The sequence below is a fragment of the Ictidomys tridecemlineatus genome, chromosome 11 (genome assembly GCF_052094955.1).
Source record: "Ictidomys tridecemlineatus isolate mIctTri1 chromosome 11, mIctTri1.hap1, whole genome shotgun sequence".
Taxonomy (NCBI): Eukaryota; Metazoa; Chordata; class Mammalia; order Rodentia; family Sciuridae; genus Ictidomys; species Ictidomys tridecemlineatus.
Window position 1 is genome coordinate 39,868,102 of NC_135487.1, and position 18,095 is coordinate 39,886,196.

Sequence of the window (18,095 nt, forward strand, 5' to 3'; positions counted from 1 at the left end):
TGTGTGCCCTCTAGGGCCAGTGGAGCAAAATTCAAAGACTGGAGGACCCTTGGCCCCTGCCTGTCCTAGGTCTTTAATCTGATAGGAGAAGTGTGTTAAGAATTAAGGACTGTAGGGGCTGGGATTGTGGCTCAGCGGTAGAGCGCTCGCCTAGCACATGTGAGGCCCTGGGTTTGATCCTTAGCACCACATAATAATGAAATAAACATAATGTGTCTAACTAAACTAAAAAACAATAAATATTTTTAAAAAAGAATTAAGGACTGTGAAACCCAAATATCTTGGCTATGACTTCATGTGTGAAGGCAGAGGTGCTGGGTAGGGCCTATATCAATTAGAACAAGGGCTTGGAGTCAGGCACAACAGGTTTCAGCCTCTTACAGGCTGTGTGTCCTTAAATCACCTACCCTCTTTGAATTTCTGTTTTCCCACCTGGAAAATGGAGATAATCATAGACCCCCTCTCCTCAACAGGATTATCATTAGATTTAGATAGGCTGGGGTTTGGTGGGAGTTTTGTAAGCTGTTAAGTGCTTTGCACAGGTGGGAGTCCCTGACTCCCATGGTCACCTCTGCAGCTGCTGGACATTGCTGGGAATCAGCTCACGGAGATCCCCGAGGGGCTTCCCAAGTCTCTCGAGTACCTGTACCTGCAGAACAACAAGATTAGCACCGTGCCTGCCAATGCCTTCGACTCCACACCCAACCTCAAGGGGATCTTTCTCAGGTAGTAAGTCCCCCATGCCCTGCATACAACCCTTGGCACTTGCCCAACTCCAGCCAGACAATTGAGACCCAGGAGTATCTCATATGAAGAGACCAGTGTTCAGAGCCTGGTTCCACTACTGCCTGGCTGTGGGACCCTGGAGACATTAAAGAACCCCATGAGCCTCTGCTGTCTCAGCCCTGAAGGGTGAGGACAGTTCTGGCCAGGTCTGATATGCCTCATAAATGGACTTTGGAAACTTTAAAACCAATGCACCATAGTGTTTTTGATGTTAATGTAATGGGAAGGAAACCCAAAAAACATCTTCCTGATTTATAGTTGGAAAAACTAAGGCCCAGACAGCACAGGTGACTGCTTTATCCACAGTCAGCCAGACTGAGCCTGGGCCATAGAGCCACGATGTGAACATCCAGGTCCTCACTGGGCTCTAGGGATGTGGGACTGGAGTTTGCAGTGATTCCGAGGACCTAGCTCCTGGAGGATATGGCACTTCCATCCAGAGCCAGTGTAGTTCTTCCCAACACCCCCACACCCCAATCCCAACCCTCAAATCAGATTTGAAACAGAAGAGAGTAGAGCAGAAAGCCAAGAGCTTGGTGACATTGGGGTGGAGTGACATATGTTTAGGCTTCTACAGTGAAGCTGAGGTGCAGAGAGTAGGGGAGCCTGAGAGTAGTGCGTCTGGCTCATTTCAGCAATGGCCTTGCCTGTGTGCCTGCTCAGGCTTTGGGGTTAGTGCAGGTGGGCAGGCAGAGAGGCATTCCCAGGTCTTCCACTCCCAAAGTCGTAGTGAACGTGTGTGCAGAGGGAGAATTCTTGCTTTATGGATGACCAGCCCAGTGCCATTCCCTGCCCCCAAGCCATTGTTACCCTGAACAACTGAGACTTCCCACTGTGCACCATGCTTCTCCACCCCAGGCCTTTTCAACTTGATGTATCATCTCCTGGAGGGCCCACTCCCTCCTCTTTTACCTTCCAAGGTAGATAATGGGGAGGGACCCCAGAAGTGGGCGCCTCTGCTGACCCCCATGTGGATGACTTCCTAGGTTTAACAAGCTGGCCGTGGGCTCTGTGGTGGAAAGTGCTTTCCGGAGGCTGAAGCACCTACAGGTCTTGGACATCGAAGGCAACTTTGAGTTTGGTGACGTTTCCAAGAACCGTGGCCACTTAGAGAAGGAAGAAGAGGAGGAGGAAGAGGAGGAAGAGGAGGAGGATGAGGAGGAAGAGGACAGGAGATAGGGACAGGATGACACAGCTCTGGCCTAGGTAGGTGGCCTCTCCTAACCTTGCTTTCCTGTTCCTACCCCAGTCTAGGCTGTCTCTGTCCATTCTTCATTCTCTGGCCTCTGTTTCATCCCTTCATTTTGTAAACCTACATGCTCATTTTGCAGATAGGGATGCAGCAGGCCCTGGGTTGGGGTATGACATCAAGCCAAGGAGACCAGTCAGTGCCAGGGGATTCTAGTCCAAAGTGATAGGCACTGTGATGGCAGCAGCCCAGAAGTGGACTGGACTTAGGGCCTGAGGCTTGGGAATAAGGTCTAGGCTGGAGATGGGGATCCAGGCATTTTGAGCTTTGAGACAGGCACTGAAGCTGCAGATGGCTGATGCTTCCCTAGGGTGAGCAAGTAGGGGGCCTGCAGAGGAGGCTGAGATGGAGCAGTCAGGAGAAGAGGTGGGAACCACAGACTAGCAAGCACTGGGGGGGGTGCCTAGCTGACCATGGGGCATGGAGAAGATGGACAATTGGATCATCCATGTCTGGGTTTTGCACACGCATGTAACACAGGTACCTGCACCCATGCACATGCACAAAAACGCACACCTGTGTTTCAGCATACATATACCAATGGACACACCCATGTCTAAGCATGTACACACATTCACAAAGCACACACAGAACATGCATGCCATTCACGTGCATACAGAAACACACATATTCCATGACACATTCATAGGCACAGGCCATGTAGTAATAGCATTCACAAGTGTGCCTGCATGTGAGCACACACATGTACCCACACACTCACGCCCTTGCATGTGGACACACATGTGCATGCATGATTCATACAGACAGGCTTCTCCAGAAGTGGGGTACCCAGCCGGGTCAATACTGCCGAGAGGCTGAAGGAGCTAGTGGACTTATCCACATGGAGTCATCTATGACTTTGTAGCAAGTGACTACAGGGAAAAATGGGAGTGAAGAAGTGGATCCAGGAGTGTAGATACCCTCAGGACGTCTGGTTTGAAGAGATGCAGGGGCAGTAGTGGGCGCATGTGAGCTCAGGAAGGGCTCATTTCATTTGCTGCTCCTTTAGGGATGAAATTGGTTTGGCTGCTGGTGGTGGCCATGAGGAGTGTGGTGCAGTCATAGGCAGGCTGATAGTGGTGGCTGGATCTGAAGTCACATCAGCCAATGAGTTCAGCCTTTCACCTTCTCCATGCAGTAGGGGGTGCTTAGCTGACAACGGGGCACAGAGAAGAGGGACAGTTGGATGGGTTTTGACCAAGGGTATGGGACCAAGAGGACAGGGAACAAGGAAATAGAGTATATTAACAAGAGGATGACTGAAGTCATGGGTCCTGAGGGCCAGCCTAGGTAGGGAAGGCAGTAGAGACCCTGAGGAATCATTATGCATAGACATTGGGGAGGGTGTTAGAACTTGGGCACAGTGACAGTGGGTGGTTGGAAGGAGAGGCAGGTAGTCGGGGAGATGTCAGAAGTTAGTTAGGAGTTGGGAGTGAGTCATGCAGGGGTCACAGGGCCAGGGTATAGACATGGGTGGGGGCTGCTGGGCCACTTAAGGATGTTGACCTGAAGCAGGGTCTGGGGCAGAGAGGAGCCTGCAGGGCTGTTGATGGATGGCTTCAGCCCGGTGGGTAGACAGAAGGAGTGGGGAAAGGGGTGGGTCCCTGTTGATAGAAGCAGGACTGGCAGGGCTGTCTGAATGTGAAGGTGCAGACCCAGAGCCAGTGCCCCAGAGTCCCTGGCCCTACTTTTTGGGCCAGGTGTGAAGGTGGAAACCCTTCTCCTGAAGCACTGTCTTCATGTGGAGCCAGCAGCCAGCAACAGGGGTGACTGGCCATTCAGTGAGGACTTTGTGGCCCTCATAAGGAGGGTTGTGAAATCCTGAAGTAGGGGATTGTCACCTTAGAAGACATTGGACATAGTCAGCATTTGAGGACAACCCTGGGAAAAATCTTAGGGAGTGGCCAATGGGACCCAAAGGCTCTCCTGCCCCACATTGGCCTGGACACTTCCCTCTGGCTCCAGGCTTCCAGGGGTGACTCCCCCTCCTCATTCAGAGGAGCCTGGCCTACCCAGAGACCCCCTAATCAGGGTCATCTAACCTAACCTCTAGTCCATCTCTCCCAGGATGGTTGTGGCTGGTAGCTCTGTCCTGGGCTGGCCCCTGACCTCTCCTACATGTTCTGCAGGACGATGGACCACCGGACTCCTTTCTGCAGCACATGCCTGTGCCCTGTGAGCCCCCATCTGCCACGGTCACATGGACACAGCCAGCGCTAAACCACGGGGCATCCCTCACACCACAGGCTAAACGCAGTCTCATATCCCTGCCCCTTCCTGCAGTGTGCCTCACAACCAGACACGTGCAGACACCACGTCACACCCCCACACACAGCTCGGCCACACACACAGCCAGCTGCTGCACATCACCCTCCAAACCATCCCACTCTGCCCAGGCCCGCCACTGCTGCCTTGCCTGCTCCCTGAGTCATGCAGACTTGGGGAAGGATCTGGCCTATGAGAGAGCCCACTCCCTCCTGTTGACACACACACACACACACACACACACACACACACACACAAGCAAATATACAAATCACTTGCCATCTGCCCCATCCTCTGTCCATCAGTCCCCTGGAGAAGACACAGCTCAGCTCCTAGTTCTGTGGTGGTGGGGTACTTTCCACTCTCTGGAACTCACAAAAGCTGGCTTTTGTTCCTATTCCTCCCTTTGCGGACAGGAACCTTTTGGACTTCTGCCCTGGCTCTGCCCCTGCCCCCAGGTGCTAGAGCAGTCACCCTGCTGAGAGCCCCATCCTGCCTTGCCCTGTCAGGCTGCAGGCACTTTCTGATAGACAAGCCCCACTGAGGGAGCTTTGGGGCAGGAGGGAGGCAAGGCCCAGAGGATCCAGAAAAGGCCCAGCTGTGCCTCTAAGACACTCTTGAATCTTTGGGCCTGCAGGGAAGTTCTGGGTGCTTTGGGTGTTGTTTTTCAAGGAAAAAAAATGATAAAAATCTCAAAGTTGATTTTTCTTGTTACAGAAAATCTAATATAAAAGCATTATCCCTGTCCTTGCAGCCGTGTCTGCGTCTGTGTGCTTCCAGCCATGTGCTGGGCTGGCGTCAGCGTAGGGTTGGCAGCCTACATGCAAATCTGCACTTTGGCCAGGCCAGAAGGAATCAGGGCAAAGTTCAGGTCTCGGGCTCCCAAAGGAGTCACACAGGCAGAGAGCCAGAGAGATGGGCTTAGAGGTAGGTGAAGAGGCCTGGGGATTCCCACAGCTGGGTGGGAATCAGCAGGTAGGCCCACACTGCCTGCTCTGCATTCTCAGGAGCTGAACTTCAAGCAAAGGACCTGTTGGGCTTCGGGCTACTCAGGGCTCACCTGGAGGGTTGCCTTTATACTGAGGGGCTATTATTGATGGGGTCAGTCCCACAGAGGTGGGAAGGGAATAGGACGCAAGCCTAGGAATGGGAGTAGACCTGACTTGGGGGCCCGGTCTCTGCAGACCTTCCCAGGGAAGAGGTAATAGACATGCCTTCCCACGGGGACAGAGTTAGTCCCACAGTGGGAAGCTGCAGAGAGGTGGCTGTGAGCAAAGAAAAGCTCTGACAGGCAGTGCTACCCACTCGGTGGATTTAGATGTCCAGGAAGTAGTGACTTCCCTCCTTCTAGAGGTGTGTACGACATTTCTATCAAGCTTGCGAAAGAGCAGACTCCTGCCTTGCGGGTGGGGGCAGACTCCATTACTCAAAGGGTCTTAGAAGTGTGCCCCAGGGAAGGGGCAAATAACCCTGTCCACATGAAGGTAGGAGTGACCAACAGCTTGACAACTGACTTCTCCTAGGTGGCTAGGGTCTGACAGAGGATGGTGGCCCTAAACCTCTAGCCCTGCAGTGGGAAGAGTTCTGGGGTGGAGGCCCTTCCACCTCTAGCTGTGACCCTGGGAGAAGAATGGAAGTAGTTCAGGAGCTGGAGGTGGAAGCAGGTGCCCTCCCAACTCTCCAGGTGACCTTGGGCAATTTTGTCCCCTTTCTGGATTTCAGTGTCTTTGTGAGCATCCCGGTGTAAGACCTTCGTAGACCACAGAGCCATATCTTCTCCCTGTCACACATCTACAACAGGTTATGTGGCCAGGGCCCTTTTGTGTGCCCTGCAGGTCTCCTGGAATCATCCTGTGACAAGAGAATGAGGAACTCACTAGAAGTGTCCTCAAGCATGTCCCCTCTCTAAGGCAAAGCATTCACCAAAGGGAGCAATAGGGACTGATCTCGTTGCCCTGCCTTCGGTCAGGGTAGAGAGGTCTGTCTGCACTATAGATCCCTGAACAAGGCCCAGCCACAGACAGGCCTATTGAGGTAGGCCCCCTGGGCAGGCTGATTTGCACCGTTTTCTGCATGTGACAGCTCAGACAAGCCTGTTTTCACTCTGGCCACCAAGACAGGCTTATCTGCATTCTGATAGCCTGTGTTAGCCCAGCAAAGAAGTGCTGCTCAGAATGTGTTCTCTAAGCTGTAGGACTTGAAAAACCAAACATCTTTATTTAGTTATCACTGAATTTACAAACACAGACAGGGTATGAACTCTGACTCCACTTTCCCACATAGGCCTTTGTGGAGTTCTGACCCAAGGGAGCCACTGGCACCTCGGCCCAAGCACTTCCCTTCTGGAGGCCTGGCCTGGCCCACCCATCCCATGGGAGTCTGGCCTGGATGTGTCCATGAGGCCGTCCAACCCTGCTGAAGACATCTGTCTCCACATCAGATGAGCTTTTTGTGACATGTGGGCAGAGACAGGGCAGGCTGTGGCCCATGGAAGGCGGTGGGTCTGGCCCTGTGATGGGCCCGCCCTTGAGGAGAGCCGATTAACTGAGGCCACATGCTCTAGGGTGGGATAGGGGGCTGGCCTGGACCTGGACACAGCTGGGGCAGAAACCAGGACATTGTTATTTTGTCTTCATATATTGGAAGCGGGCCACCCTCTCCTTCAAGAGGTGGTGGCCAAGCCCCGAAAGACTTAAGTTAGTATCTTGGCGCTAGTATTGCTTGTTTTAGATCTTGAGCAAGTGTTTTCAGCTCTCAAACCTGTCATCCAGAAGGTGGGGACAATAACCCCTGCCTGGTGCTCTTTCAGGGCAGAAGTGGTCACAGCTAGGGCTTGGGCTTTGCAGGCCATTGCTCCCTGACTGGGGTTCCTGTATACACCTTCCCTTTTGAAGACCCCATTTTCCACCCATAGAGCCAATTCCAGCCCCTCAGCAAGGGGAAGAATGTGTGAGCATGTTCTCTGTGAGCTGTGAGTTAAGATCCTGCCCCTGGCTCCTGGCCCCAGGGGTCTTGCCTGGTCCCTGCAGCCCCTGCATGCTCAGACATTAGTCTCAAGCTCACTGATCTCAATGGTGCAATGGTCCAGACTGGTGATGGCTGGCTCCTCATCCTGCTCCACCTGTACAGGGACATGGTGGGGGCAGGCAGGACCCAAGGTCAGCTCGGAGGGCTCAGCCACACTCTTCACACAGCCGTTCTGCTGGGTTGCCACAATCTCCTGGAGGCTCATGGGCTTGGTCTCGCAGGGTAGCAGTTTCTGGGGGAGGGAAAGAGGCCTGGTATCAGCAGGAGGGACTGAGGGTAGGTGGAACAGTGCAAACACAGGGCTGAGGACCGTGATGGGGACTTTTCTACAGACATGAGTGGACCAAGCAGGTCACTGGACACCGGTTCCCAAGCTGCCTATAGCACACATGCGTTAGGGAGCTCTGAAGACCCTGCAGCCCCACACAAAGCCACAGGTGTCAAGGTTGTTGAGCAGGACAGCCCCATCCTGTCCTGGGATATGAGTCTCCCAGGGCAGGGATTGTTATATTCTATTCCCACTGTCTCTCTTCTGTCTAGATCAGTGTTGGCCCTGGCAGGTGCTCAATAAATAAATATTAGAGGAATTAGTCACCCTCTGTAACAGACAAGGAGACCAAGGGCCAGAGTCAAGGGGAGACTGCTTGAAGGCTGCCCAGCTGGAAGGCCTGTTGCTCTGCCCGCCCCTCCCAGCTTCACCCTGCTAGTGGTCTCTGTTCTCACCTCGGTAGTGCCTGTATCCCGAGCAAAGTCCTTCCGGCAGATGTGGGCCATGATCCCTGCAGCCAATGCATCACCCAGCACGTTAATCATGGTGCGGAATCGGTCCCTGGGAAACCAAGGTGGGCGGTGAGTGGTGGGCGTCTTGAGGGAAGCTGGAGAAGGGCCATGTTTAATTCACAGGCATAAGGCCATTGCAGCAGCGGCCCAGGCAGTGCTGGGAGGCAGGGCAGAGCGCCCAAGCCCGCTCCTTGTGGGTGTTGAAGTGAGTTGGTGCAGGGTGGCTCCTGGGCATGTGGCTGTGTGCTGCACAGGACCCGGTGCTTAGGTGGGCCCAACTTAGCTTAATGCTCTGCAGTCACTTTCTTGAAGTTCTTGATAATTTTTGAACAAGGGGCCTCCTGTTTTCATTTTCGAACTCTGCCCCCTCCTCCCAAATTATGCAGCCAGCCTGCAGGCGAGTAAGGCACTCCTACTGTGCTGAGCACAGCAGCTCCCTGGCTCTCTGCCCTGGGGAAGGGACTTGGCTCCCTGTCCTGCTGCCTGCTGCCCTTGCCAAGGGGTGGGACTGAGGTTGGGTGAACTCACAGAGCCCAGTCCACAGCGATGATGAGGTTGATGTCGTCGGTGGGCAGTCCCACAGAGGTAAGCACGATGACCATGGTGACAAGCCCAGCCTGGGGGATTCCAGCTGCCCCGATGCTGGCTGCAGTGGCTGTGATACTGCAGGGGGAGCAGTGAGAGGAAGAGGAGGAGCAATAGGTGGGTATGGGGGGCTCATGTCTGGGCCTAGCTCCAAGAAGGAGGCCAGAAGGCTGGGCCTCTGAGACAGCCACGTGGGGCCAAGGTTGCTAGGAATGCCACATTAGGTTGTTCTCATGTCCCTGCTCATGGTCCTATGACCCAGGGTCCAATCTGAGGCAAGTGTGGAAACTAGGGTGTGGCCCTGCACAGATCCTGTAGGTTCCAGAACTACCCACAGGTTCTGATCCTCCATCAGCATAGCTCTGCCCAGCTTTGCTGTGGCATCTGGTCTCCAGGGTGAGGCCTGCCCCACCCAGTGCCTGCCCTTGGCTCCAGCTACACCAGTGCTCAGTCCTGTCCCTGGCCCACCTGCAGTGTCTGCCCCTCCCTCCTGTCTAGGCCCAGGCCCTCTTCCTTGCCATACTCGGGCACCCTGAGTCCCAGAGACCAGCTCACTCCCAGAGCCAGTGCTGTGTGGCTTGGTGTGAGTCCTTCACTCTTGCTGAGCTCAGAGACCCCTCCAGGGTGTGGGTGTCAGGACGCACCTGATGGTGATGATTTGGCCAAAGTCCAGCTCATAGTTGTTGACCTGGGCAATGAAGATGGCAGCCACGGCCTCGTAGAGCGCAGTGCCGTCCATGTTGATGGTGGCGCCTACAGGCAGCACAAAGCGGGCAATGCGCCGGTCGATGTGGTTGTTCTCCAGCAGGCACTTGAAGGTGATGGGTAGTGTGGCTGAGCTACGGGCAGAGGGGCCAGAGTCTGCCCACTGCCCTTCTCCAGGGGCAAAGACAGGCAGCTCATGAGAGGGGAGAACAGGTGCCCTGACAGGAGTGTGCAGGCACCCATGTGGGGCCTCCTTGGGACAAGAGGAGGAGCCACCACAATAGGGCACCCACTGCACCAAGGCACCCACCGTCCTCTTACTTGCTTCCTCCTGGGGCTGCAGGGAGGAGGGCTGGTGCAATGCCACACTGCTGGGCCTAGAGATTCTGAAGTGGCGAACCATACAGGCTCTGCGCCAGACTTTGGGCCTGGAGTCAGCCTCCTGCCAGGGCCCTGGCGAGTGCCTCAACCTGGGTGCCTTGGATTCCTTCTCCCACCCAATACTCAGAGCTCAGAACTATTGGGAGGATCAAGTCACTTGGGGCCCAGAAGAGTGCTTGGCACTGAGTCTGTAGGAGGTGCTTTGTCCAGGGTTGGGGTTGTGTGTCTGCCAGGGAAAGAGGCCTGTGGGCTTCTTGCAGACTGAGGAGCTGAGGCCTAAGGAAGAGAAGACAGCAAGGGCTCCAGAGAAGAGTGAGGCCTTTGGGACAGGAAGATGGGCTTGGTTCCGAGCCTCCTCCATGGAGGGCATGGACACGTGCTGTGGGGAGCATGCCCTTTTCTATAGGGTAAGTGGCTCAGCAGTGGCTGTCACCTTCCAACCCAGCAGCCTGGGTTGCACAGCACTCTCTCTCCCTGGGGTCCCCCTCACTCGCCAGCCCCTGAGTGGATTATCTCACTCTCCACACCAGCCCTGGGAGGGAGAGCCTCAAATGATCCCAGTCTTGAGTATGAGGACACTGAGGCCCAGGGAAGTCAAGGGGCAACCCATCACCAGCCAGTGTGAGAAAGGACTGTGATTTGAATCCCCCTGCCTAGCCTCACTGCCAAGGTTGAAGCAGGACATCCAGCCAGGACATCCCAGCAACAGTGGACAGGCAGAGCCCCTAGGACAGTGTGGGGCCTGACTCCGGCAGAAGTACCCGGGGACTGGTAAGCCACTGGTGATTTTCTTCAGACTCTACAGCTCTTTTTCCCCTGAGATGTGGAAGCAACCCCCATTTGCATCGAGAGAGTGTTAGAGACCGTGGGCAGGGGAAGGCCAGATGAGTGATTCGGTGAAGCCTCAACCTTGAAATCTCTATCCTGGGTCTTGATACCGCAGCACCATTGCCATCCCTAGGTTGTGAAGTGGGCCATATTAGCACTTTCTATGATTCTGTGGCTGTAGACAAATGATGGCTGGACAGATGGACAGAGCTGTATTCCATCCACCCCACCTGCCCTGCTCATTCCGTGTGGCTACCTGGAGGAGGTGGCCAGTGCGATGAGCAGGGCCTGGAGGACACCGCGGATGAAGACGATGGGGTTCTTCCTGGTGATGAGGAAGTAGAGCAGGGGCAGGATGAAGAGGCCGTGGACCACGAGCCCGCACACCACAGTGATGGCGTAGAAACCCAGCTTCTTCCTAACAGCCTTGGGGTCATCCATCTCCAGGATCTTGCCAGCGATGAGGAACACAATGCCAAAGGGGAAGTACCTGGGGGTGGGCAGCCCTGGGCTCAGGCAGGCAGGCCATCCCGGCCAGGCACCATGTCACTGTGTGACCTGATCTGTGAGCCTGCCAGGGCTCACAGGTGACTGAATGAGACCCAGCCTTGGACCAGGCGCCCGGCATCCCCAGTGTCCTTTCCCTCAACCACCCCACCCTGGGCAAGCTCTTGCCTCTGAGAAGTATCCCTGCCCTCAGGAGGCCCCCATTTCAGCCCCAGCAATGGTACAGCTCCTTGGGGGACGCTGGGCAGGCCTCTGCATTTCCCCTCTCATTATAGGATTCCTAATATCTGAATTCTGAACCAAGGATTGGCAGCTGGTTCTCACTTCCAGTGTGTTCTCTCTCCAAAAGTAGAGCTAAGGAGGCTCCAGGGTGAGGGGAAACTGAGGTGAGCAGCAGAGCCAGGCTAGATCTCCTCCATGCCATGCCAGAAGTAGCATGCCCAGGGCTGGAACCAGGCCTGGTCAGAGCTGGGGGTCCAGGCCTACATGATTAGCTCTGGAGGCTGAGCCTCCCGTGTAGCCTCTGCTGTGCTCCTAAGAGACCACAGGATGGGATGGACTGTGGTGACCCTCCATCTGCCCAGGACTGGAGAGGGTTGGGGGGAAGGTTGAAGAGGACCCTCCCTGGAGGAAGCTTACCACACAGCCAAAGCCACAATCTTCATGACAGACTCATTGAGGCACTGGCAGAAGCTGACCAGTGGAGCCCCGCTGTCACCCATGCGGCCCAGCATGATGCCTGTGGGGACACACAGCATATCACAAGTGTGCCAGCCAGGGCACAGGCATGTCAGTGGCGCACGCACGTACACGTACACACACACACACACACACACACACACACACACACACACACACACACACACGTCCCAGCCCTGGCTGCCTCTCCAGCAGCTTTGACCAGCCAGAACTGCCCCCAACTCCCTTTCCCTTTGGCCTCCACCACTGGACCCGACAGGGTGCCCCCCCACCCCGTCTCACCCCTCTCTAACCTGTCTCCACATGGCAGATGGCATCCTCTCAAGATAAAAATGCTCCTGCCAAACACCCTTGACATCCCTGTCCCTGCACTTAGACCATAACCAAGTTCCCACAACTTCCACTCCGTATCTGACCCTGTTGTGCCACCCTCTTCTGCCCACCCTGATCTTCCCTTCCTCACTATCCCCCAGCCTTGCTGGCCTTCTTCAGGCTTCTAGAATACATGGAGGTCTGCTCTGCCTCAGGGCCTTTGTTCATCCCTTCCCCTCTCATCTCTAGCTGTGTTCTTTCTGTTGCTTATTACAACTGATAACTTTGTTCCCCATTTGTCTGCTTTTTCTCCTTGTCCCTTCTGGTCGGTTAGCTCCATGGGGGTGAGAACTGGCTTCTCAGCTGGCACACAGGAGACACCTGACAAAAACTACTGAATGACTGATGCTGAAGCCATCCCTGAAGCCCCGGTGCCCCTGGGGTATTCTGGGTTTCCCTTCAGTGCTCGAAACACACTTGGAAATCACACAGGGGCAGACTGTACCATGGGGTCAGGTCCATGACACTGGGCATCACCATGCCCGTCTTGAAAAAGTGGCTGATGGTTGCTTTCCTGGTAAGACCAAGATGGGGCACAGAGCACACTCCCAGGCTGCCCTGGGGAAGCTTATGTCACATGCTCAGAAATCAGTGACTGGCTCAGCCAGTGGGGGACAGAGTGGCATTACCATCCTGGCCTGTGGGACTCTCCCTACAGTCCACAGAGCAGCTGCCCTGTGGTGAAAAAGGGGCCCTGCCTGGTTGGGCAGGAGAGGCTAGAGTTGGAGGTGACACTGGGCCTAGCCCTGCCCAGCTGGCCTGTCACAGCGTGGCTGATGTGGACCCAGGTTCCTTCTGCCAGCTCCATCCCTCCCCAGGCTACTCTTGCCCCTCCCAGCCTCCACCTGGATTTCTCTGGGGACATCCAAGGACTCTGGCTGGATGGGAGCTAGTGTGCAGGGATCTGGGGGTGTGGCGGTGGGGCGCCCCTGCAGGCAAGGCCAAGGAGACCTCAGCACTAGCTATATCCCAGCACTAGGGAGGGTCAGAGAAGGCTCAATTGAGGAGTCAAAGAAAACCCATTCAGAGCACAGTATTAGCACTGACAAACACGGGCACCAGCAGATGTGGGCACGGACAGAGGTGGGCACACACTAACGCTGGTTCACACTGACTTGATACACACACACAAACATTGATATGTAGACAGTTACACCTGTTCAGTAATCACCAGGTGACTGGAGTCACAAGGGGTTTTTTTTTGGCTTTGCTAATAGATTCCTTCTTCCATGTCCCCATCCCTAAGAGAGACTCCAGGTGGGGAAGGGAAGAATGTCCAGGACTGAGGACTGAGTGCCAGGGATGCTGAAGGGTCCTTCCAGCACCAGCCTGCCCCACGCTCACCAGCCTGTCCTGGCCCCTTCACATGCCAGATGTTATGACCCAGATGATCAGAGCCTTGTCTGTCATCGTCCATTCATTTGGTCATCTGTCACTCATCTCTCCAACAGGTTGACTATGCCCAAGGACCAGGTCATAGGGAGCTCTGCAGCTGGCTTGGCTTCTTTCTAAGTGCAAAGCATGTCCAGCTTTGTGACCCTCTGAGGAGGACACACCAAGAAGGGACAAGAGAGGAGGATGTGGGGGACTCTTTAGGCAGCATTTGCAGGAACCAGGTGGCCTTGAACCAGGGTGGTGGTGGTGGGAAAGGGAAATGCATGAGTAGAGGGAGAATCTAGAGGCAGACTTGACAGGATTCAAACGTGGGGCTAAGGCAAAAGTGAGGGAGAAAGTGAGCCCAGATGTCTTGCATGAGCAGCCAGGAGGATAAGGAGGCTGGTTACTTGAGAAGAAACCCTGGTGGAGACATGGGGAGCAGGAGACGGCTGCCCAGGCCCCACAGTGCAGGTCAGTGCTGAAGGACTGGGAGTTGTCCTAAGAAGGAAAAGGGTGTTGTGGGGGCACCGCAGGCAGAGGCACAGCCATAGGTTTTGTGGAGACTGAAGCTATACACCTTGGGGGCTCTCTTTAAGTACAAAAAATTTAAAAATAAAAAGGTCTAGGCCTGGGAAGGCTCCTATACAAATGAGGGGTCCTGAGCCTTGAACTTTATGGCTTCATGGTGATTAGGGGCCTTGGGGACCCAGAGAAGAGTAGCTGGAGATGAGTGTGGTCAGGGAGGACACTGTGTGGCCTAAGAAATGGCACAGACAAGAAATGGCTCTGAAGAGAGAAGTGGCCAGTGAGAAGCCCTGGGGGTGGGGTGGGGTGATAGACCTTAAGTAAACAGTGGCACCCCTCTCCCCCTCCCCATCCTCTCCAGGCCTTAGTGAAAGGTCCAGGGACAAGCTGCTGGTCGGGACTGGGGACACAAAAGAAGAGGGAGAGCCAGTGTCCCTGGAAGAAAACCGGCCCTCAGGGATGGGGATTCTGAGCGAGGACCCCCTGGCTCGCTGTGGGGGTGGGCGGGTGGACACCCTCAGTGAGGGAATGGGGGCTCGAGCCACTCTTTGCCTAGGAAAAGGAGGAAGGGCCTGGAGGGCTAGAGGGCTCCAGGTTACTTAGAGAGCTGGATGGCAGGATGCCGGGAGGGGACGGCTGCTGGGCACTGTGGGGGTGGGCAGGTAGCACCTACCCATGGTGGCAGAGAAGATGACGATGCCCAGCACGTTCATGCCATCGCTGGTGCCTGGCTCTGACTTGTAAACCACCTCAGGTGCCGGGGTCAGGTCCAGGGCGAAGTTCTGCACACGAGAGCCATTCTCTTCCTGGACTCCATAGATGAGGATCCTCCGAGGAGAGGCTTCCTCTGGGGTCACCTTGGGGGACTTGATAACTGGAGTGCTCTTGGTGCGGTACTGGTGGGTGACATTCCAGCCAAGAAGGAGTCAGGGCCCAGTATTATGATATCAGCCACAAGAAGAATGTCTCAAAAGCACATTTGCATCTCCTTATATCCTATCCAATTGACGTAAGTAGCCTTGTGAGGTAGGCAGGGCAGGGGTTATTATTAATACTTTATCCAAAAGAAACTGAGATTCCTTCATTCATTCACTACCTGGAGTGCCTGCCTCCAGCTTTCCGGCCTCTTCTGATATGCATCAGAACCCCACCTGGTTCCCTGTCTAACCATCTGTCCATCTACTGAGATACGTCTCCCCACAGTAGCCATCCACCTACCCACCAGCCAGCCTGCTTCCCACCTGGTGGGAGTGGGGGCTTCCCTCCAAGACAGCTCCACTTGCCTTGAACCTGCCTCTGGTCCTCCTCTGTCCCTAGAGCATTCCTGGATCTCTCCCCCTCAGGCCTCAGGGGCTGGGAACCCAAACAGGGAAGCCCTCATCCTCTTGAACATCACAGTATCAATAAGATAATCCTTCTATGGGGTAAAAAGAACCAGGCAGGAAATATATGGGACCTAGGTCTCTGAGCTTCCTTTTACCTCATCTACTTAACAGCATCGATCTTGCTGGTTAAATAAAACTGTACACACATATATAGTGTCAACAGCAGTTCTGGGCACATGGCAAGGCCAATGTACACTTTACTGCTACCCTCAGCAGCAGTGAAAACAGCACCCAAGGCTGAACACTCTGTGCTGGGTGCTGAGATACAAAAATGAACCAAATATGAGTTCTGCCCTGAGAGTTTGGGAGAGGGAGTGACTAATATGACTAGCTCTGCCTGGAGGAGTCACACTGCCTTACAGAGAAGGGACTTTTTGGTTTAAGTCTTGAAGCATGAGTAGGGGTTTGTTAAAAGAAAAAGATTACTCCAAGAAGGCATAAGGTACAGTGATATTCTCTTTCTCTGTTACCTTTAATAATTTCCTACCATAGTTGGCAGCGAGACCCTGCATAATCTGGCTAATTCTGAAGGCAAAGACCCAAGATGTTAGTGACTTATGCAAACTCCTCATTTGGAGCTCCCTTCCCAATCCTCAGCCATCTCCTTTGTGTCCCCAGCCCAACACAGGGCCCAGCCCCAGGAAGGGGCTAAGGACACACCTGCTGGATTGAGTCAACCAACCAGCTGACATGAGGAAGGAGAGGAGAGCTGTTAAAAGTGCAGACAAAGATGGAGGTGCAAAGAACTTTACCACAATTTCTAAAAGAGGCAAAACTTTGAAAGCAACGTAAAGGAACACTGAAAGAGGCATGGGTCAGTAAATGACAGTCCAGCCTTCCCATGGGCTCCTATATTACCACTCAGTGTTGTGCTTTTAAGGATCAGTTAGTAGCCAGGGAAAATACTCATGTATGATGAAAGGAGGTCGGGGAATGGGACATAAACCATGCATGTAATACAATCCTTATTTAATTAAAAAAATATAGATAGATATAGATATAGATACAGATATAGATATAGACATACATGGACTAGAAACATACTGTCTGCTACCTCTCCTGCTGGTACTGCCAGGACACACTTTCTAGATGAGTCAACCATCTAGAATTTTTTTTTTACTTTAATATTTTCCTAATTTTCTACAGTGAACATTATAACTATTCTTATTAGGGAGTAAAAGGATTATTTAAGAAAAAAAAAAAGGAAGAAGTGGGCTGGGGTTGTGGCTCAGAGGGAGAGCACTCTGCCTAGCTTGTGTGAGGCACTGGGTTAGATCCTCAGCACCACATAAATAAAATAAAGACATTGTGTCCACCTATAATTAAAAATAAATATTAAAAAGAAGAAGAAGAAGAGGAGGAGGAGGAGGAGGAAAGAGACTTAGCAGGGCTGGCGTGTGGCTCAGTGGTGGAGCACTTGCCTCGAACATGTGAGGCCCTGGGTTCCATCCTCAGCACCACATAAAAATAAATAAACAAAATAAAGATGTTGCGTCCATGTATAACTAAAATATATATATTTAAAAAACAAAAGACTTAGCAGACAGCTGAGCCTGAGTCTGTCCAGCAGCTTTTCACCTACTGGTGGCCTAATTTGGGGCAAAATCATCAAATCCTTCTGAGCTTCAGTCTCCTCAGCCAGAAAATGGGGCTGATCTGACCTCAGTGTGGGTTCCTGTGAGGACAGTGAGGAGGTGTGTGAGCCTCTGTGTGCACCGAGGGCCTCACAGGCACTCAGCCAGGCTCCCCTCCACCCAGTAATTGTTCTTCGTGGGGTACAGACATGGAGGCTCCGAGGACCTAGGTCCCCCCCACCTCTCCTCTGGCATCCTGCCTCCTTAGGAGCCTGGGAGGTTCGTAGGGCCTCCCCCTCCATCACCCAAGGACCCACTTGCTCACCTGTTTGAATGTGGCTTCCACCAGGTTGGCTGGGAACATGTTCCTGGGAAGAGAGTCAGCGAATGAAGAATTGCAGAGCCCAGGTCTGGAGAGCCCTTGAGGTCAGGACCTTGGGGTCACCTCAAACCTCCCTTGGCAGCCCAGGTCCTCCAGGAGCCAGCCCCTCTCCCTGCAGTCTCCTCTCCCCACACGGCTGGCCCTGCCGCCATCACCCACAGCAACCTGACCAGGCCTTTGCACTTTTCCAGCCCCAGGCCTTGCTCACGCCGTTCCCTCTGCCTGGAATGGCCTCCTGCTTCTCTGCCTGACCAACTCCTGCTCCCATCAATCATAGTCAAGCGCCACTTCCTCTGCCCAGGCCTGTCTGACTCACTACCTCTGTCTGCCTCTCTTTGAAGGAAAGTCTCGGTTGTTCACATCCTATCTGTGGGGCCCGACAGAGGACCTGGCTCAACCGTGGGATAATCACATCATCCCGTGGGATAGGGATTGGTCCCAGGACCGCCCCACATGTGTCAAAATCCGAGGTTGTTCAAGTCCCTTGTATAAAATGATTTAGTATTATAACCTACACAATCCTCCTGTATAAAGCATCTCTAGGTTACTTATAATAGTTAATATGATTTAAATGTGGTGTAAATAGTTATTGTATTGTCTGGGGAATGATGACAAGGGGGAGAAATGACACAAGTGCAGTTTTCCTCCAAATAGTTTTGACCTTCACT

General features: G+C 53.8%; 2 protein-coding genes across 8 annotated transcripts in view; one reads left to right on the forward strand and one right to left on the reverse strand.

Annotated features, from left to right (window-relative positions):
• The window catches only part of Podn (podocan), a 39,687-nt gene that overhangs the window by 16,180 nt on the left and 5,412 nt on the right, over nt 1–18,095 (forward strand). Inside the window, exons 9-11 of one of the 4 annotated variants that reach the window (XM_040288685.2) lie at nt 578–726; nt 1,773–1,992; nt 4,089–5,053. In XM_040288685.2, the coding sequence (XP_040144619.2) occupies nt 578–726; nt 1,773–1,965 (342 nt within the window). In that variant the 3' untranslated portion in view covers nt 1,966–1,992; nt 4,089–5,053. Of the gene's footprint in view, nt 1–577; nt 727–1,772; nt 1,993–4,088; nt 5,054–18,095 lie in introns of those variants that run through there. The other 3 variants (XM_013358950.4, XM_005326051.5, XM_013358951.4) reach the window with 3 other exon arrangements.
• Slc1a7 (solute carrier family 1 member 7) overlaps nt 6,495–18,095 on the reverse strand; it is a 43,754-nt gene continuing 32,153 nt past the window's right edge. For all 4 annotated transcript variants that reach the window (XM_078026269.1, XM_005326050.5, XM_078026268.1 and 1 more), the window contains 8 exons: nt 17,371–17,413; nt 14,760–14,982; nt 11,753–11,852; nt 10,863–11,096; nt 9,337–9,531; nt 8,636–8,770; nt 8,051–8,156; nt 6,495–7,559 (listed from right to left, as the gene is read on the reverse strand). In XM_078026269.1, coding sequence (XP_077882395.1) covers nt 7,341–7,559; nt 8,051–8,156; nt 8,636–8,770; nt 9,337–9,531; nt 10,863–11,096; nt 11,753–11,852; nt 14,760–14,982; nt 17,371–17,413 — 1,255 coding nt within the window. In that variant the 3' untranslated portion in view covers nt 6,495–7,340. The remainder of the gene's footprint in view (nt 7,560–8,050; nt 8,157–8,635; nt 8,771–9,336; nt 9,532–10,862; nt 11,097–11,752; nt 11,853–14,759; nt 14,983–17,370; nt 17,414–18,095) is intronic.